The 22335-nt window shown below is 40.9% G+C and overlaps 2 protein-coding genes across 2 annotated transcripts in view; one reads left to right on the plus strand and one right to left on the minus strand.

Annotated features, from left to right (window-relative positions):
- Positions 1–608: 608 nt before the first annotated feature.
- On the plus strand, positions 609–15610 carry LOC124148685 (sodium- and chloride-dependent GABA transporter 3-like). The gene is made up of 10 exons (XM_048387267.1): positions 609–763; positions 1375–1509; positions 3374–3477; positions 6163–6287; positions 6866–6978; positions 7704–7832; positions 8501–8600; positions 12939–13039; positions 13780–13950; positions 15020–15610. Exons 1-10 carry the CDS (start codon positions 701–703, stop codon positions 15128–15130), a joined length of 1152 nt encoding a protein of 383 aa, XP_048243224.1. The 5' UTR covers positions 609–700; the 3' UTR covers positions 15131–15610.
- Positions 15611–15657: 47 nt separating this feature from the next.
- Positions 15658–22335, minus strand: part of LOC124148686 — a 10717-nt gene continuing 4039 nt past the window's right edge. The window contains exons 3-6 of the mRNA XM_046519917.2: positions 19150–19271; positions 17626–17713; positions 16846–17009; positions 15658–15993 (exon numbers count right to left, since the gene is read on the minus strand). Coding sequence (XP_046375873.2) covers positions 15888–15993; positions 16846–17009; positions 17626–17713; positions 19150–19271 — 480 coding nt within the window. The 3' untranslated portion in view covers positions 15658–15887. The remainder of the gene's footprint in view (positions 15994–16845; positions 17010–17625; positions 17714–19149; positions 19272–22335) is intronic.

A 22335-nucleotide genomic window follows, 5' to 3' on the forward strand; every position in this document is an offset into this window, starting at 1 on the left:
CGGTAGGTCAGGCTCGCTGACTTGGTTGATGCATGTCATCGATCCCAATTGCGTGGATCGATGCTCATGATGTTAATCACTGGATTGTCTGGTCCAGACTTGATTATTTACAGACCGCCGTCATATAGCTGGAATATTGCTGAGTGCGGCGTTAAACAACAAACCAACCAACAACCAACCAACTACAGATATACAGAGAGAGTTGGCATTTTGTATCGAGATGATATATTCTTTGAGCTATTCTTAGAAAAAAAAAGTTCTTAAGCATCATCATTTTTGTCAAGACTTTTTGGCGTCCATGTCAAACTTCCACCCACGTCGCTTGAGTACTTAGGGCGCGACCATCCAATCACAGTTTGTCCCCTCGTATTGTTCTAAACCAGAGGGGCGGTCGGGTAGCCTAGTGGTTAAAGCGTTCGCTCGTCACGCCGAAGATCCGGGTTCGATTCCCGACATGGGTACAATGTGTGAAGCCCATTTCTGGTGTGCCCCGCCGTGATATTGCTGGAATATTGCTAAAAGCGGCGTAAAACCATACTCACTCACTCACTCTAAACCAGAACCCCCATGGGGGCTCTTTTGAATGGAAACGTCAACTGGCCGTGACACTAAACGGTTTTCCTTTTTCAGAATCCATGTTCTTGGAGTGACGGATGGTCTTGAACATCTTGGTAGCATCAGATGGCATCTTGCTGGGTGTATGGTTGTCACCTATATTATTCTATTTCTGTGGATATTCCAAGGCATAAAGGTGTCAGGGAAGGTATTTGAAAAAAACAAAATAAAAGACATCATAGCTGTGGCCTAGTCCACAGCATGAGACTGAGACTGGCGGTAACTAACACAGGATGTTGAGTTAATGGACAATGCAGTGCGGGCCACTGCATGTTGTTTGAATTTGCCACAGTTGAAGTATAAGTGGGTGTGTTGGTTTTGCTTAGAAATCATCCGCACATCTCGGCAGGGGACAAAAACAATGGGTTCCATACATTATTCCTGCGTTGGAAATCACACCCAGTTCATCAGCATGGCGACTCTACTCTTTGATTACAAGTCCATAACTAATTTTTCTAATGTTTTGTTACCATTTTCATATTTGAGAGAGACGGATTTCATTTCCCATTTTAGTGATAAGTAAGAGAATACGCCAGAAGAGACAAATCACACGCAACCATTATCTTACTGAATGGTCGTTCACTTAGGGTCAGACAATTTAAGGGTCAGACATTTTAATACTTTAGTGGGGTAGAAAACCTTGGATGTTTTTGTTAGAAAATGATCATTTCTCCATTTACTTCTTCAACACATCATTTTAATTTCCGGATTTTCTTTCTGAAACATCTGAGGATACGTTCACTCAAATGTTTGTTGCAGCTGGTGTACGTCACCGTGGCTGTTCCCTTCATCCTGTTCACCGTCTTCCTCATCCGCGGATGTCTACTTCCGGGGTCGGCAGAGGGAATGTATTACTACATCTATCCCAAGTTTGAGAAGCTTACAGACCCTAATGTAAGATTTGATCTGTGACGTGCCCATCCATTTCCCTGTTTTGGCTATATTCTTTACCATTCGAAAAAATAATCTGGACCAGATAAATCAAGAAACCGTCACATGAAAACCAGCTTTTGCACACTCGCGTCCATTTGGTTTCTTCTGCTCGCTACTAAATACATCAGGCAATAAAAGAGTCGTGGTGTTGAGTGACTCACTGTACATGGATAAATGACGGCTGATGAAGACAGGTGATGATGAATGCGTGTCTGAATTATCTGATTTGAAAACAAACATAAGCGATTTGAAAAGGTTCATGATCATGACTGCCGCCAGTTTGTATCGTGTCATGTCATAGTCACATGGTCGAAACAAGATCCAATGTGAAATTGTGCAATCACAGGAAATGTAAGCTCAGGGTAAACAATGGTGAGGTAAGAAATTTCATTTTCAAAAGTTGTCTGAAATGTCACCAAATAATTGACAGACACACTACAAGTTCATTGTCGACACAGTTGCCTTCAATAGCGTGTATGACCTCCAGCTGCCTCAATGCATGCCGTGATACGCCGCCTCATCGATGACGTCAGTCTTCTGATGACGTGGACTGGAATCCATTGCCACTCGTCTCTCAGGGCCTGCTGCAATTCTTGTCTGTTGACGGGAGGCTGATGGCGTGCTCTAATCTGTCTGTCAAGATGATCCCACAGATGTTCAATAGAATTCATATCGGGTGAGTGGGCAGGCCGGGGCAAAACGTCAACGTTCTGCTGGTTTAGAAAGTTCCGAGTCAGTCTTGCAGTATGGGGCCTGGCATTGTCGTGTTGAAACAATGTCCCCTGCTGTTGGTTTTGTAAGAACGGAAGCACAATTGGCTGCAACACTTGGTCTCTGTACTGCACAGCGTTCAGGTTTCCCTGTATAATCACCAAATCAGTCTCCTGATCTCCACAAATACAGCCCCACACCATGACACCTCCCCCGCCGAATGGATGGACCTCTCGAATACACGCCGGAGCCAAACGTTCCCCTCTGCGTCGATAAACTCGCTCTCTGCCGTCATTTCGAAACAAGTTAAACCGACTTTCATCAGTAAACAGCACTCGACGCCAATTTCTCACTTGCCAGCGTCGAACCTGCTTTGCCCTTCGCAGTCTCAGGCGTCGATGTTGAGCAGTCAGAACCATTCCTCGGGAAGGACGATACGCTCGGATTCCAGCAGCACGAAGTCGTCGTAGTACTGTACGTTGGCTAATGGGATGTCCCAACGCTGTTGCAGCCGTCGCCGTCGCCGTTACGAATCTGTTTCGCAGGTGAATGAGCCGTATCTGACCGTCTTCCAGTGGTGTTGTCACTCGGGGTCGTCCGGTTCTAGGCCTGTCCTGTGTCCTCCCCGTCTGCCTGTACCGTTGAATCAACCTGGCTACTATCAATGGTGTACAACCAAACCTTCTGGCAATTTGGACCTGTGTTGCCCCCATTTCGGCCATACCGATGGCTCTCTCTCTCTCTCTCTCTCTCTGCTCCTGTGACAGTCGTGACATTTCTTTTGTGTGCTTTCATCACGTGTGGTTATACCCCGCAGACGAACGCATTTATACAGCTAACATGCACGTGCAGTTAATGCCATAGGCGTAAAACCTGCTTCACCATTTGTTTGTCACCGCACGAGCGCCGTCAAAGGTGGCGCGTTCGGGTGAGGTGTCTTTGGTACCTGTTCCTGGGCAGTCGTATTCCCAATACCCACTTTCCACTAGTTATCGCTGTTTTAAGGAAAATTACAAATTGCCAACCTATACTTTCTTTTGCCGCTTAGTTTATCATGATTCTGTACACATTAACAGGATGTAGATACATAAAACGATAGTGTTTTTCGTTTTAGGTGTGGGTTCAGTCTTGTAGCTTCTCCTTGTACACAATGGGCATTGGCATGGGGTGCATCATTACAATGTCTGGGCACAGCAGTCAGAAGAACAACTGTTTCAGGTATATTTCGAGTTGCCTCGAATCTCTGTGTGAACCTATTAATCCAGTCTCTAGCTTCTATGTTAAGTACTGGTTATGTTTATCAATCTGTCTGTAAAATACATTGGTAATGATATATGTGTTTCACATTCGAAGGGAAGTTAATCGATTTGTGACATTTTCATGATGCTGAGTAACAATGTATATTGCTTCCGGATGCTGAGAAACACTGTATATTGCGTCATAATGCTGAGTAACACTGTTTATTGCTTCATGATGCTGAGTAACACTGTATATTGCTTCATGATGCTGAGTAACACTGTATATTGCTTCGTGATGCTGAGTAACACTGTATATTGCTTCACGATGCTAAATAAAACTGTATATTGCTTCATGATACTTAGTAACACAGTATATTGCATCATGATCATGAGTAACACTGTATATTGCTTCGTGATGCTGAGTAACACTGTATATTGCTTCACGATGCTAAATAAAACTGTATATTGCTTCATGATACTTAGTAACACTGTATATTGCATCATGATCATGAGTAACACTGTATATTGCTTCGTGATGCTGAGTAACACTGTATATTGCTTCGTGATGCTGAGTAACACTGTATATTGCTTCGTGATGCTGAGTAACACTGTATATTGCTTCGTGAGGCTGAGTAACACTGTATATTGCTTCATGATGCTGAGTAACACTGTATATTGCTTCACGATGCTAAATAACACTGTATATTGCTTCACGATGCTAAATAACACTGTATATTGCATGATGATCATGAGTAACACTGTATATTGCTTCGTGATGCTGAGTAACACTGTATATTGCTTCGTTAGGCTGAGTAACACTGTATATTGCTTCGTGAGCCTGAGTAACACTGTATATTGCTTCATGATGCTGAATAACACTGTGTATTGCTTCATGATGCTGAGTAACACTGTATATTGCTTCACGATGCTAAATAACACTGTATATTGCTTCACGATGCTAAATAACACTGTATATTGCATGATGATCATGAGTAACACTGTATATTGCTTCATGATGCTGAGTAAAACTGTATATTGCTTCGTGATGCTGAGTAACACTGTATATTGCATGATGATCATGAGTAACACTGTATATTGCTTCGTGATGCTGAGTAACACTGTATATTGCTTCGTTAGGCTGAGTAACACTGTATATTGCTTCGTGAGCCTGAGTAACACTGTATATTGCTTCATGATGCTGAATAACACTGTGTATTGCTTCATGATGCTGAGTAACACTGTGTATTGCTTCATGATGCTGAGTAACACTGTATATTGCTTCGTTAGGCTGAGTAACACTGTATATTGGTTCGTGAGCCTGAGTAACACTGTATATTGCTTCATGATGCTGAATAACACTGTGTATTGCTTCATGATGCTGAGTAACACTGTATATTGCTTCACGATGCTAAATAACACTGTATATTGCTTCACGATGCTAAATAACACTGTATATTGCATGATGATCATGAGTAACACTGTATATTGCTTCATGATGCTGAGTAAAACTGTATATTGCTTCGTGATGCTGAGTAACACTGTATATTGCATGATGATCATGAGTAACACTGTATATTGCTTCGTGATGCTGAGTAACACTGTATATTGCTTCGTTAGGCTGAGTAACACTGTATATTGCTTCGTGAGCCTGAGTAACACTGTATATTGCTTCATGATGCTGAATAACACTGTGTATTGCTTCATGATGCTGAGTAACACTGTGTATTGCTTCATGATGCTGAGTAACACTGTATATTGCTTCGTTAGGCTGAGTAACACTGTATATTGGTTCGTGAGCCTGAGTAACACTGTATATTGCTTCATGATGCTGAATAACACTGTGTATTGCTTCATGATGCTGAGTAACACTGTATATTGCTTCACGATGCTAAATAACACTGTATATTGCTTCACGATGCTAAATAACACTGTATATTGCATGATGATCATGAGTAACACTGTATATTGCTTCATGATGCTGAGTAAAACTGTATATTGCTTCGTGATGCTGAGTAACACTGTATATTGCATGATGATCATGAGTAACACTGTATATTGCTTCGTGATGCTGAGTAACACTGTATATTGCTTCGTTAGGCTGAGTAACACTGTATATTGCTTCGTGAGCCTGAGTAACACTGTATATTGCTTCATGATGCTGAATAACACTGTGTATTGCTTCATGATGCTGAGTAACACTGTGTATTGCTTCATGATGCTGAGTAACACTGTATATTGCTTCGTGATGCTGAGTAACACTGTATATTGCTTCGTGATGCTGAGTAACAATGTATATTGCTTCATGATGCTGAGTAACACTGTGTATTGCTTCATGATGCTGAGTAACACTGTATATTGCTTCGTGATGCTGAGTAACACTGTATATTGCTTCGTGATGCTGAGTAACACTGTATATTGCATCATGATGCTGAGTAACACTGTATATTGCTTCATGATGCTGAGTAACACTGTATATTGCTTCATGATGCTGAGTAACACTGTATATTGCTTCATGATGCTTATCATCTGTACAATTTGGTCAATTACATGTAAATTGACGATCGCAGCCAGTACAAGATCCATGTATATTTCAAAGCTTAAAAAATGTAAGCAACAACTGAATGATGTACACTTTGTTGTTTGATTTAGGTTTTATTTCTTCTAGGGATGCATTAGTGATGTGCTTGATTGACTGTTTCTCCAGCATTTTCATCGGACTTGCTTTCTTCGCTTGCGTTGGCCACGTCGCCTACTTACGTGGCGTAAACGTGGCTGCTTTCGAATCATCAGGTGAGTGAGTGACTCAAAGGAGTCACAACCCCTTCTGAATACCAGGCTAGAATAGGTCCCCAGGAATATATGCTTCTTGTATAAGTATTTTGGTTTGTTTGTTGTTTAACGCCGCACTTAGCAATCTATCCAGCAATATGATGGCGGTCTGTTATATGTAATATGACTGCAGGAATAAAGAACATTCACTCACATACCCAGTAAAATCATACCAAATGTATTAATAATCATAAACAACATAATCGCCTTGCACTATACAAACATCCCTAAGAACCTCTCAAGACTGAAGTGAGTGAGTGAGTATTGTTTAATGCCGCTTTTAGCAATATCCCAGCAATATCCCGGCGGGGGACACCAAAGATTGGCTTCACACATTGTACCCATGTGGGGAATAGAACCCGGGTCTTCGGTGTGACGAGCGAACGCTTTAACCACTAGGCTACCCGACCGCCCTCTCAAGACTGAAATAAAAGCCAATATGCTATAATAATGTAAGCACGACACTTGTAATGTAAGGTTTGGATATCTACCGCCAAATGTGTCGGGACATGTTCGGAAATGGCGCTGTTTTTTTTCAGGATACAACCTTGCATTCATTGTATACCCCGATGTCCTGGCGTCTCTCCCTTTGCCCCAGTTATGGTCTGTGTTGACGTTTGTCACAATGATGTCACTGGCTATAGATTCTATGGTAAGTTTGGAGTGAGTGAGTGAGTGAGTTTGTCACACTGATGTCGCTGGCTATAGATTCTATGGTAAGTTTGGAGTGAGTGAGTGAGTTTGTCACACTGATGTCGCTGGCTATAGATTCTATGGTAAGTTTGGAGTAAGTGAGTGAGTTTGTCACACTGATGTCGCTGGCTATAGATTCTATGGTAAGTTTGGAGTGAGTGAGTGAGTTTGTCACACTGATGTCGCTGGCTTTAGATTCTATGGTAAGTTAGGAGTGACGCCTTTGGTTAGAGACCGCCGCCATGGTCTAGTGGATAGAGCGTCTGTCCAGAGAGCGAAAGGTCTGTGGTCTAATATATAAGTTCTTGAAAATAACATTCAAACCTATTTCACCCCAGTTTTGGATATAATTAGACGCCTGTTTAACTGATATCCTGAGAGTCTATTCTAACCACTGATCAGCCTGATTGAATAATTTCAGGTTTAATGTTCCTTTGAAATTTACTAAAATTATTTGACGGTGTGTCATAACGGTATTAGAGGAAAGCCCTATGTGATAAATAGACGTTAGACTACAAGGGGACAATGTTGAGAAATAGTTAAACCTAACAACCATATTTTAGTTCCATGTATGCTGGGTTCAAACACCTTTTGATACTCTATCGTACATACATGGTTCAACACATGTTGTATTGGCCGATTAATCTTTGATTTATTCTGTCCCAATTATTTACCCTTTCTCAGGTCCCTGGCATCGAACTCGTCGTAGCTGCGATAGAGGACCTGTTTCCCCAACTTATAAGGCGACACTGGCTGGTTAACTCTGCAGTACTCTTTAGCCTCCTGCTGTTCAGTCTTATATATGTTTCCCAAGTAAGTGAGTGAGTGAGTGAGTGAGTGAGTGAGTGAGTGAGTGAGTGAGTGAGTGAGTGAGTGAGTGAGTGAGTGAGTGAGTGAGTGAGTGAGTGAGTGAGTGGATGGTTGGGTGGGTGAGTGAGTGAGTGAGTGAGTGAGTGAGTGAGTGAGTGAGTGAGTGAGTGAGTCAGAGGGTGGATGGGAATAGGCTTCGGCCGAGCGAGCGAGCGGGTGGGTGGGTGGGTGGGCGGGTGGGTGAGCGGGTTCTATTTGGGTAACGGATTTTAAATTTCAGATATTGTATTTTCTAATTAGAGTGAAAAAAGATCGGCCATTCTTTCCGTAGAGGTGTATCAAAAGTATGGCGTTATTGTAGGTAAGGTAGCTGTTGTCTTCTTATTGCCTGGTCTTGCTTTCATATCTGCTTTTCAAAAAAAGCACTTTAAATAAATATTATCCCAAATATACTTCACTAATTGTGGCGTCGTATGGCATGACCATTGCTGTGTGTGGCATAAGGCAGCAATCAAACACTTACCTTTTCATGGATATTGTGTGAGCTGATTTTCAGTAAACCATTCACATACATTTTACCACTTTTTGGCATGGCGTTGACGTGCCAAATTTAGACAGATTTTAGTCTGTGTATGTCACTTCTATCAACTATTACCCCATATACATTATAGGGCGGTATATACGTCGTGACGCTGGTGGACTGGTACGCCTACTTTCCCTCTGTCGCTGTGTTCGCTATGCTGGAATGCATCGTAGTCGGCTGGTGTTATGGTAAGTGAGTGAGTGAGTGAGTTGGGTTTAATGCGGCTTTTAACAGTATTCCAGTTATATCACGGCGTGTCAGCTTAATGTGGGAGGAAAGCCCGAAGTGATGCAGGTCTCAGACGTTTACCACTTCGGTGAAACCCACGAGCACGGGTATGGTGCTGACAAACCTAGAAACATAATTGGGGCGAACCAGGATTCGAACCCACAATCATAGGTTTCTTGCGTGCCCAAGGGACGCAACTCTGCACAGCGAATCGACTGGGCCACCCGTGCCCCCTGGTGTTATGGTAAGACATAAACCAATATTCTTCAATTTCTCTGAGTGAGTAGGTGATGCTTTCAGCGTGGGGACTGATATCAAATGGCCTGATATAAATGATACCGCGTGCATCTGTTGTCCGACGTCTGCCGTCGCGTGTAGACATTGATTCTTGATACGCTCATTCCCACATATATAATAAGGAAGTTTCTTTTAAAAACAAAATGTATTTGAAAAAAACTCCAAATTCCAAAGGCTGAAATTTCGCATGAATTATAGATACACATGTTTCTTGGTTGGTTGGTTTGTTGTTTAACGCCGCACTTAGCAATATTCCAGTTATATGACGGCAGTCTCTAAATAATCGTGTTTGGACCAGACAATCCAGTGATTAAAATCATGGGTATCGATCCACGCAATTTGGATCGATGACATGCATCAACCAAGTAAGCGAGCCTAACCACCCGTTCCTGGTAGTCGCCTCTAAGTTTGAACACGATTGGCACACAATATTAAAAAGAAAAATTCTGATTTGCAACAACTTTACATTAGGACTGTGTGTGTTTATAAATCAACTGTGTGGTACATATTACCAATGATGTGCCATCGGTTGCGCGGAAGTTGGTAATTATCCAACACCATCTGTTAAACATATATTAAATACGATCTGGCATTATCACTTATCATATACTTGATAGTGTCATATGATACGAAAACCAATTTGTAAAAGTTACATTGGTAAATGGAAATATGTATAATACAATTTGTATTGCTGATATATGTAATCATCTTACGGAGCACTAGGCTAATAATCTCTGTTCATCATATTCAATACTGAATACTGTGCTGAGTATTCCACATATGGATGTGAGTAGGTGATGCTTTCAGCGTGGGGACTGATATCAAATGGCCTGATATAAATGATACCGCGTGCATCTGTTGTCCGACGTCTGCCGTCGCGTGTAGACATTGATTCTTGATACGCTCATTCCCACATATATAATAAGGAAGTTTCTTTTGAAAACAAAATGTATTTGAAAAAAACTCCAAATTCCAAAGGCTGAAATTTCGCATGAATTATAGATACACATGTTTCTTGGTTGGTTGGTTTGTTGTTTAACGCCGCACTTAGCAATAGTCCAGCTATATGACGGCGGTCTCTAAATAATCGAGTCTGGACCAGACAATCCAGTGATTAAAATCATGGGCATCGATCCACGCAATTGGGATCGATGACATGCATCCAAGTAAGCGAGCCTAACCACCCGTTCCTGGTAGTCGCCTCTAAGTTTGAACACGATAGGCACTTAGAATATTAAAAAGAATAATTCTGATTTGCAACAACTTTACATTAGGACTGTGTGTGTTAATACATCAACTGTGTGGTATATACAGTAAACTACGGTTATAACGAACACGCTTAAAACGAACTGACGGATATAACGAACTTACTTTTTGGTCCCGACTATTTGCTGTAGTTCTGCTGTATATATGCTTATAACGAACTACGGTTATAACGAACTAAAATTAGTAGTCCCTTCGAGTTCGTTATAACCGTACTTTACTGTATTACCAATGATTTGCCATCGGTTGCGCGTAAGTTGGTATTTATCCAACACCATCTGTTAAACATATATATATACGATCTGGCATTATCACTTATCATATACTTGATAGTGTCATTTGATACGAAAACCAATTTGATGAAATGGATATTACAATCCGACAAGTATACGCATGTCACTAGCATGAAGTGTTTGCATTGCGATCCATACATAAACACAAAGTCTACTTGCCTATGTATGTCAGTGAGTCATATCACTTGATTTGATAGTGATTCATAAATACAAGCTTGTTGAAGAGATTTCTTAAGGTTATTGGAAGGCTTTTGCCAATCTTATTTGCATATGCCGGTTTGTAAAGTTACATTGGTAAATGGAAATATGTATAATACAATTTGTATTGCTGATATATGTATTCATATTACGGAGCACTAGGCTAATAATCTCTGTTCATCATATTCAATACTGAATACTGTGCTGAGTATTCCACTTATGGATGTGAGTTTTGTTTGTTTGTTTGTTGTTTAACGCCGCACTCAGCAATATTCAAGCTATATGGCGGCGGTCTGTGAATAATCGAGTCTGGACCAGACAATCCAGTGATTGACATCATGAGCATCGATCCACGCAATTGGGATCGATGACATGCATCAACCAAATCAGCGAGCCTGACCACCCGATCCCGTTAGTCGCCTTTTACGACAAACATAGTCACCTTTTACGGCAAGCATGGGTTGCTGAAGACCTATTCTACCCCGGAATCTTCACGGGTCTACTTGCCTATAGGTGTCGCTTGATTTGATAGTGATTCATAAATACAAGCTTGTTGAAGAGATTTCTTAAGATTATTGGAAGGCTTTTGCCAATTCTATTTGCAAATGCCGATTTGTAAAGTTAAATTGGTAAATGGAAATATATATAATACAATTTGTATTGCTGATATATGAATTCATATTACGGAGCAATAGGCTAATAATCTCTGTTCATCATATTCAATACTCTGTGCTGAGTGTTCCACATATGGTATTGATATTGATGTGTGTTTTGTTTGTTTGTTTGTTTGTTTGTTGTTTAACGCCGCACTCAGCAATATTCAAGCTATATGGCGGCGGTCTGTGAATAATCGAGTCTGGACCAGACAATCCCGTGATTGACATCATGAGCATCGATCCACGCAATTGGGATCGATGACATGCATTTACCAAATCAGTGAGCCTGACCACCCGATCCCGTTAGTCGCCTCTTACGACAAGCATAGTCTCCTTTTACGGCAAGCATGGGTTGCTGAAGACCTATTCTACCCCGGATCTTCTCGGGTCTTGATATATGTAACAAGTATGAGTGAGTGAGTATGGTTTTACGCCGCTTTTAGCACTATTCCAGCAATATCAGGGCGGGGGACACCAGAAATGGGTTTCACACATTGTACCCATGTCGGGAATCGAACCCTGGTCTTCGGCGTGACGAGCGAACGCTTTAACCACTAGGCTACCCGACCGCCCCGTAACAAGCATGAGATGAACATACCATAAAAACAATATCGAAAAGTAAGAGATACTGCTGAGCATGAGGGAAGTACGAACTGGGGTATATTTGCAGCAGGAGGTAAATAGAGGATTCATCACGAGTGCTTTTTAATATGGGAATGTCAACCGAGTCTTAGTTAATCGGTATTTGCCGAGCCTTTTGCCGAACCTTTGACGAGTCAAATACCGATTAACGGGACGAGGTTGATATTTCCCGTATTAAAAAACACTCGTGATGAATTCTATTTATCATTTTCACATTTTTGCTACCCAATTAAGGAATAATTGCATTAAACATTAACATCAGCAAATCTTACGTATAGATCGTGCGTAATGATACATGTTTTTCATAGCCGTGTAAACCAAAATAAACAACCTCTTAACTCCTTTATGGCATATTCCTTCGCTGAGAAAAAAAGTTCCTCGGATTATTTTAAACAAAATACTTGAACAGACTTTTGCACAATAATTGAAATAATGTCTCCAACATCAAAGGTATCCATGTTGTTTGTAAACACCTACTCACGTGCACCGGCGAAAAAAGTCCCACTTCCGGTTATCTAATTTGCATATCTAATTTGCATACTTATGTCATTGGGGTATGACATACATGTTTTTATGTCATAAGCTTATGTCATGGATAAATGCTTTAGTTAAATGGTACGTCCTGGAGTTAATTCCCTTCCGAGTGTTGGCATTCCAGTAGGGCTAGTTCCCCGTGTATACTTGCGTCCCCTTGCATCGCTAGAATATCTAGCACCAGTTTCGCCTTGATTATGTCAATTAAATATTGAAACCCAACTCCCTCACTCCCTCATTCATTTTCGTCTTCAGCAGCCCATGCTTGTCGTCAGAGGCAACAAACGGGTTCGGGTGGTCAGAGCTGCAGACTTGGTTGACGCATGTCATCGTGTCCCAGTTGCACAGAACGATTAATCATTATGTCAATCACTGGACTGTCTAGTCACTCATTCACTCATTCACTCACTTTCAGGCACGGAGAGGCTTCAAGAAGACATCAACAACATGTGGGGACAAAGAATCCCGCGGGTTGTAGTCATCTGTATCAAGTTCGTGTGTCCTTTACTACTCTTTGTAAGTTAAATGATGGTTTCGTCCCAACTGAAAGTCTCGCGTTACAAGTGTGTTAATGTGTTTGTTATGCAATTTAATTATAGTAAATCATGTCGCGTACCCTTGCTCAAACCTATTTGAAGTCTTAGAAGTTGTGAGTTACTCAGGTCAAATTTCAATTTTTACAATGTGTTTGTCGTGCATTCATAGTCAGTCACACCCTTTATATCCTGCGGGGCAAGGGTGGCCTAGTCGTCTAAGGCGCCGCGATTCGCTGTGCAGAGTTGCGTCCCTTAGGCACGCCAGAAACCTATGATTGTGGGTTCAAATCCCGGTTCGCCCCGATTATGTTTCTAGGTTTGTCAGCACCATACCCGTGTTAGTGGGTTTCACCGAAGTGGTAAACGTCCGAGACCTGTATCACTTCGGGCTTTCCTCCCACATTAAGCTGACACGTCGCGATATAACTGGAATACTGTTAAAAGCGGCGTTAAACCCAACTCACTCACTCACTCACTCACTCATTCACTTCATATCCTGTCCCATGTCTTTTTGGTACAACGGGAACGTTTTGGTAAAGTTTTATACATGGATAAACATTGTTGTATTCTATTTAAAACTGTCATTTTTTCTTATTCACCGTTCACAAATTCAGTCCATATTCTCATGATCCAATATTTCGTTCATAAACGAATAACGTTGGGGGGAACAGTAGCTTTTGTGGTCTAAAATCCCAGTTAGTCCTCTTTGTGGTGCTCCAGTTGGTGTTCTGCTACTCTCTGTATTCCTACCGACCTCCGAAGTATGGTGACTACAACTACCCCACCTGGGCTACAGCTGTGGGGTGGCTCATCTCTCTGGCGTCACTCCTCCCTCTGCCTGTCGTCTTCATTTGGACAGTCGTCAACAGAGATGAAACAACACTTACAAAGGTGGGCGGAATGCAAGCATGTTTCAGTGAATGAGGATTACACGGGTACATACGGGGAGTGGCTGAAACGTTCTGACCTTAACAACGAGGGATGTATAGTTGTTGTTGTTGTTGTTTGTTGTTTTGCGCCTCACTGAATAATATTCCCTGTATAAGACGATGGCACAGTTGGTTTCCTCTTGTGACAGTACACCTTAAAAACGTTTGCATGAAGTAAGTTAACTACAATGTTTGTGCATATTCCGGGCCTGGGATTCTTGTCAGAGAAAGAATATGTTTAGTCAGTGAATCGAAATATCTTATCTTTTAGTCTGAAAGTGATTTTTTTTTTTTAAAAGGAGCATTGGCCAATGACCGAGGACAAATGCTTGGTTCCACACAAGAAACACACTGAAACACACAGACACACACACAGACACACACATTCACATCAGACACAGAACACACATTCACATCAGACACAGAACACACATTCACATCAGACACAGAACACACACACACACACACACTCACATCACACACAGACACACACACATTCACATCAGACACAGACCACACACACACACACACACATCACACACAGACACACACATTCACATCAGACACAGACCACACACACTCACATCACACACAGACACACACACACACACAAACACACACACATTCACATCACACACAGACGACACACAATGTCTTTAAACTGCGTTACAAGTGAAGGAGTCCTACAACTCTGACCTAAATACCACTCAAGAAACAACATTTACATAATCATAACATATTCGTACTATAAGTTAATTGTACGATTCCATTCCCATTACAAACTCATGTAAAAGCAAGTCAACTCGTCGTCTGAAAAAACATATGGTACAAGTAAAACTAGGAAACCCATCAGACATTTCTTTCACCGATGCGTGGAATCTGGAAATGTTCACCACATGTCCATCGTTAAACCTTTGGAAAGCTTTGCTGAGACCTTGTATATTGTAACATTGATCACACAACTTTTCAGCAACAGTCGTATACTCCTTATTTTACCCCTTTGTGAATGTGTGAATTATGAAATGTTTCAGAAATTGAAGAAATCCCTGGAACCCAACGAAACCTGGCGTCGCACAGCGCGACATGAAGGTTTCAGCGGAGCCTCACATCCAATGGTAGATGATGGATTGGCACGTGTCTAATCAGGATACAATCATGCGACTTGGTGTGAACTGACAGGAGTTTGAAGAACAAGAAATTATAGCAACCCCGTCGGGAACCGGTTGAGAATAGGTCCCCGTGGCCAATAACGTGTGCCGGTGTAGTGGGCTCAAACGACTCCCCCTAAATTTGATTAAATTCATATGGGCCGAGGCTCAAAAGATTCTAGAGGCTCACATGACTCCACTAGCCAGGCTCAAAACACTCCCTCAAGGCTCAGCTAACTCGCCTACCGGGCCCAAATGACTCCTTGTTTTGAATTGAAATGATTTCAGAAAATCAAACCTATCTTGTATTATAAAGGTTTTCAACCCCTATTCCTCATTTTCTAGGTCAGGTTAAGAATACCCCCAAGAAGGCTTTGTTAATTTGGGGGTCAGGCTTGACAAAATGGTTGATCCGTGTTATCGTACCCCGACCCAGTGGCCTGTCTGTCCCAGACTGGGTTATTTACAGAAATCCGTGAGATAAAATTGAAGTTGTTAACAAATAAAACATTAAATGTTAATTGGCATGTTGTTGTTTTTTATTTGAGGTACTTTTGTTGTTTGTAGTTTGATTTGGATTATCTCGGCAATATGTGAATAGTTCGATAACTACGTTTATTCATTTCGAACACAATTTCTTTAAAAAAACATTCATTTGTATTTTGATTATTAACATCAGCACTCTAAATGGGATTTTATAACCAAAAATTTAGCGTGACTTTAACACTTTGATCATGTTTTTTTAATAATTTTACGAAACTAATTTCCTCTTGTCATGGAAGGGAGGCAACTCCTGTTCTGATCTCCTGGTCAGAAGGCCAACGAATGCAAGACATATCAGAATGAGTAAACAGCCTCTGAAAGAACAGGAACACATAGTCATCGTCTCTACATTATGATCAAAATAGAAAATGGGACAATGGTGGCCTTGTCTGAAGTGCCACAATTCCATCTGAAAGATGTGGCCATGGACACGAAACCTGAGAGAGTCCTAGGTATGTTTTAGTTGCACGATACAATTCCCCTTTAAGGGGTCATGGACGGTCAAGTGGTCTAACACGCCGCATGTCGCAGAGCAGAGTTGTGTCCCTTAACTGTAGAAGGATCTGCGGGTCGTTGGTTCGAATACCACATTTGTCCTCATTATGATCCATGGGCACGCCAGAAACCTATGATTGTGGGTTCGAATCCCGGTTCACCCCAATTATGTTTCTAGGTTTGTCAGCACCATACCCGTGCTCGTGGGTTTCACCGAAGTGGTAAACGTCTAAGACCTGCATCACTTCGGGCTTTCCTCCCACATTAAGCTGACACGCCGCGATATAACTGGAATACTGTTAAAAGCGGCGTTAAACCCAACTCACTCACTCACTCACTCATTATGTTACATGGTACATGTCCAAGGGTATCAAGTGACAAGACGTGTTAGGCTTGTATAAACGTCTCAAAGCGGCTTTCAACCCAACCCACTCACAAAAGGAAACAAAATGTGAACCAATTCGTGGCATCAATTATTCACCCGGATCCACACTACTGGTCTCCTGTTCCGTTTTCCCCGCAAGTTCAATATATAAATAAGTGATTACCCAAATACCCAGTAGGTCCTCCGTAAAATAATCTTTATACCTGTAAGCCAAAAACATTTTAGTTGGTCAAATCTGACAGTGACTTTTGACGATTTTATCATTGAATATGGTGTATTGACTTACATGACACATCCAAGCAATATGATAACCGTCTTCATTGTAAAGAAGGGAGATGGGGATGGCGTTGGGGCTGGCCTCGGAGCTGGCGTCGGAGCAGCTGTTGTCGTTGTCGTTGTAGTCGTCGTTGTGGTGGTGGGACAAGCATAGATGCTCCTCAGTGAAAAATACTGGACATGAAATAGCACGGAAACTGTTATGGACAAAAGTGTATCATTGGGCTATAGGAACATCCCTGTCCCAGTGCTTTATAATTTAACATGTCAACATATTTTGGAATGCATTATAAACTTGAAGTCGTAACTTGAATACATTGTGTTATCTTTGTTGTCTATGTTTATTCCATCAAGTCAAAGGCATCCCCGATTATCCAGTGTATTATATCTCCGTTCTATTATGATAAAGACTCCATTCGCTGCCAAAGCTTCGCTTTATTTGTATTAGATATCATCATCATCATCATCATCATCATCATCATCATCATCATCATCATCATTATCATCATCATCATCATCATAACAAAATAATAATAATAATAATAATTTTAAAACGATGAATGCTTTTTCGTTGATTGGCTGCAATGATAGAGTGAGTGAGTGGTTACGTTTAGCAATATTCCAGCAATATCACGGCGAGGGACACCAGAAATTTGTTTCATACATTGTACCCATGTGGGAAATCGAACACGGGCCTTCCGCATGACGAGCTAACGCTTTAACCGCAAGGCTACCCCACCATCCAAGTGAGAGATGAAAGTATGACCAACTCACTCACTCACATACTTACATAATTAGCACTCCCAGGAGGGTTTTCTCCATCAACCGTGAACGTCCCGACGGAGTTCCGGTCACATATGAGGGTTACAAAACTTGTTCTGAAATGCCCAATTAACATTTCATAAGATTTACAGTACTTCGTTAACAAGAAATTGTGTATCGAGTAAGAATTCATTACTTTATTATCTCAGCCGATCTGTATCAGTTCTCTGGTTGTTTCGCATTACCAATAATATAAGGGTAACGCTATTTTTCAGGGCATTATCATTTGCAGAAGCACGAGGTCTTCCATTAACTGCCCGACGAAGGAGCTTCTGCAAATGATAATGCCCTGAAAAATAGCGTTACCGTTATTATCGCTGAAATGGATGGAATTTGTTATCAAATAAAAAGAACAACAACATCGGTAACGTAAAGAACAAACCAGATGACGTCACTTTTGAATGTGACGTCAGCAATCCCTATCCTATGACGTCACCTAACAACGGGCGTGATAGTGGCCCGTCGTCGAGCAATATGAGGGCATTATCAAGTTACAGTGGCCCACTCATTTCTGATAACTTGTGGGCGGTTTAATGATAATTCTATCTTTTATAGCTATAATACGACATAAGTTATTTTTTTATGTAAAGCTATGTGCTACGCCCACCGAGATGTACTACTTTAAACACAAATCCCAAGCAAGTTAAGGGGATTCCTACAGTTTGCAAATCGTACTTCAGTGAACCGGAGAAAACACACAATCCTTAATTTACATATTTTCAATGACCCACAAGACTGAGCAAGCATGGTAACCTCCGTTTCGCGAGTCAACAGGCAGTGCGTATCTAAGTTTACGGCAGGTCCACTGTCATTTCAATCATAAAGGACAATTCAGTCATCACGAAACAATGTGTTGATCACTGTGTGGCACTATTTTCTAATTTAAAATACTACAGTCTTCAGGTGATCAAATATGAAACTAAAATTATATATAAATACTTCTTCAGGTGATCAAATGTGAAACTAATACTTCTTCAGGCGATCAAATATAGACTAATACTTCTTCAGGTGATCAAATATGAAACTAATACTTCTTCAGGTGATCAAATATGAAACAAATACTCTTTTAGGCGATCAAATGTGAACTAATACTTCTTCAGGTGATCAAATATGAAACTAATACTTCTTCAGGCGATCAAATATGAAACTAATACTTCTTCTGGCGATCAAATGTGAAACTAATACTTCGTCAGGCGATCAAATATGAAACTAATACTTCTTCAAGTGATCAAATATGAAACTAATACTTCTTCAGGCGATCAAATATGAAACTAATACTTCTTTAGGCGATCAAATATGAAACTAATACTTCTTTAGGCGATCAAATGTGAATCTAATACTTCTTCAGGCGATCAAATATGATACTAATACTTCTTTAGGCGATCAAATGTGAAACTGATAGTGCGAATGACATTGCAGTCTCAGTGAGCGAAGATGCTTTTTTCTAAATTCAGATTTAGGATTGAATTCGACAACAAAAAAATTGCTTCACCTTGTTGCATCTTCAGTGGCGCTGTATCGTATCTGGAGTCCATTTGTGGCGTCATTCGTGAACGTGGCAGACTGTTGGCTTCCTAGACTGTAGTAGTTTCCATTCTGGTCTGTCTGACACGCCTGTATAAATACACAGCCACGCAGTCATAAAGACGATGAATTCTCATTAAAATCAAAACTAAGTGATCGCTACCACTACACAAAGATCTGAAGACATCCCATTACAGATCACTTTTCATCCGACTAATAAAAGCGTCGCTTTTTACGAGATCGCCAATGTGAAAGTCCAAATTTGGTTTCTGATAATGCGACCTCGAAAGAGTAAACACGGGCCAATCCGAACGACATCCATCGTCTATCTCATGTTTCAATAGGATTAACATTTGAAACGGAAGAAACTTTCCTTAGCTTGCAGGAACTAAGTACTGCCGTGCAATCTTGGCCATCTGTTAGACATTCCAGAATTTTCATTTGTTAATTATTCAAATTTTTAATCGAGAACTTTGTCAAAATATTTTTCAAAGCGATGTCTGGTGTTGTCGTCATTGTGAAACGAGCCGTAAAGCTCGAGAAAGCTGCTTTCTAATTGGCTAATGTCGACATCCTGTTCCTGTTTCATTAGACGTTCTGACGTAACCTGTAACTGGATCTTTGTGAAGCGGTCGTGAGAACTAAGCTTTTATTTTAATGACATCGATATCGAATGTGGATATGCGAGTATGGACGTGGGTATGTTCTAAATTACAGTCCCGCTAATAAATGCAAATGAATATATATGAATAACGACAGCTAGTTTCGATTATCTGGTAAGACAGTTTCCATTGGGTGAATATTATGAAAATGGATCACCGAAAATCACTGACACCAGGTGTTCCCGATAAGGGTAAGCATGTCCTGACCTACCAGTAGGACCCGCCACTCACACAACAACGACACCAACATCAACGGTTTATCCCCATTAGTTACATGTCCCATTTGTCACACACCTCTATATTCCCAGTTGTCACACACCTCTATATTCCCAGTTGTCACACACCGTATATATTCCCAGTTGTCACACACCTCTATATTCCCATTTGTTACACACCTCTATATTCCCATTTGTTACACAGCTCTATATTCCCAGTTGTTACACACCTCTATATTCCCAGTTGTCACACACCTCTATATTCCCAGTTGTTACACACCTCTATATTCCCATTTGTCACACAGCTCTATATTCCCAGTTGTCACACACCTCTATATTCCCAGTTGTCACACTCCTCTATATTCCCATTTGTTACACACCTCTACATGTATATTCCCAGTTGTTACACACCTCTATATTCCCAGTTGTCACACACCTCTATATTCCCAGTTGTCACACACCTCTATATTCCCATTTGTTACACACCTCTACATGTATATTCCCAGTTGTTACACACCTCTATATTCCCAGTTGTCACACACCTCTATATTCCCAGTTGTCACACACCTCTATATTCCCATTTGTTACACACTTCTATATTCCCATTTGTTACACAGCTCTATATTCCCAGTTGTTACACACCTCTATATTCCCATTTGTCACACCTCTATATTCCCAGTTGTCACACGCCTCTATATTCCCAGTTGCCACACACCTCTATATTCCCAGTTGTTACACACCTCTATATTCCCATTTGTCACACACCTCTATATTCCCAGTTGTTACACACCTCTATATTCCCAGTTGTCACACACCTCTATATTCCCATTTGTTACACACCTCTATATTCCCAGTTGTTACACACCTCTATATTCCCAGTTGTCACACACCTCTATATTCCCAGTTGTCACACACCTCTATATTCCCAGTTGTTACACACCTCTATATTCCCATTTGTTACACACCTCTATATTCCCAGTTGTCACACACCTCTATATTCCCAGTTGTTACACACCTCTATATTCCCAGTTGTTACACACCTCTATATTCCCAGTTGTCACACACCTCTATATTCCCAGTTGTCACACTGCCTTGGAGGAGGCCAGGTGGGGACTAATTAAGACAACACCTGCTGAGTAATGGATCGACCAGTCCTAACTGGAGTACATAGGATTACCACAGAGACCAAGGTATACATACTACTTGCCAAGCTGGAGTTTTAGCACAAATGTTATTGTGAAATGTTATGATATGACAAAAAGACAACTAATCGGTATTTAATGCATGGTTAATATTCTTACAATAATATATATGAAGCAATAATATATTCTTTGGTGAATTAATTGTTAATGTATTTATTTTATTTTACTTCAAGTCAAGTCTGTACTCCAGTTTTAATCTAATTTTTCAAAATATGTTACCTGGGTATATAGGGTTTGTTTCAGTAGCTTGGGTCATCAGTGGTGTAATAAACGGGGGATCACCCTTTCAAGTGAAAAAAAAACTGTCGGAGTTCTATTCAAACGCTGCAGTGGGAAAGATGCTATGATACCCCGTCTCTCCATAAACGGCAAATCAATCAAATTCGAAAAATCCGCCAAATTTCTAGGGGTGATCCTAGACAAACACCTCACTTGGCGCAAACATATAGAATATGTGCAAAACAGATGTCAAAGAGACCTGAACGTATTACGGTCAATTTAAGGTACATCGTGGGGGACATCTTAGGGTTTCTATCTCCTAACACATATTTACGGAAATGGGAAGCTTTTCCAAAACGGTTGACGGAAGTAAGAAGTTGGAAGCGATGTTGAGCTTCAAACATTTTCATCTTTCACAAATTAAATTTGAAAGTTGATTTGTCAAGTGTTCCCTGGACCCAAATTCCGCATATCATGCATATAAACTGGTGAACTCTCTCTGAAGGAAGGTTGACAAGTAACCTGTCAGTTGTTTCGTAGTTTGAGCTCTCAACACCTATACACAGACGTTGTTATACGAATATTGCACAATTACAGTTCAAGATTCTTATTGTGAACAATTTCCACATAATACCCGGTCAACAGTTGTTTTCTCAAAAACAACTAAAACAATTTCTGTGTGTTTCCACGTGATCTCTACCTCTGAAGCAGATCATGGGGGTGGGAAACGTAAACACTTTTACTCTTTTTTTGCAACATCGTCAACTAGCTATATACTACCACTATATTGGTGGTATAAAAAAGGCACGATCACGGGTACAGTGTTTGCAGACCACGGGTCAGTAGCGGGGAACCA

Source organism: Haliotis rufescens, unplaced genomic scaffold (genome assembly GCF_023055435.1).
Source record: "Haliotis rufescens isolate VD_foot unplaced genomic scaffold, xgHalRufe1.0.p SCAF_69, whole genome shotgun sequence".
Taxonomy (NCBI): Eukaryota; Metazoa; Mollusca; class Gastropoda; order Lepetellida; family Haliotidae; genus Haliotis; species Haliotis rufescens.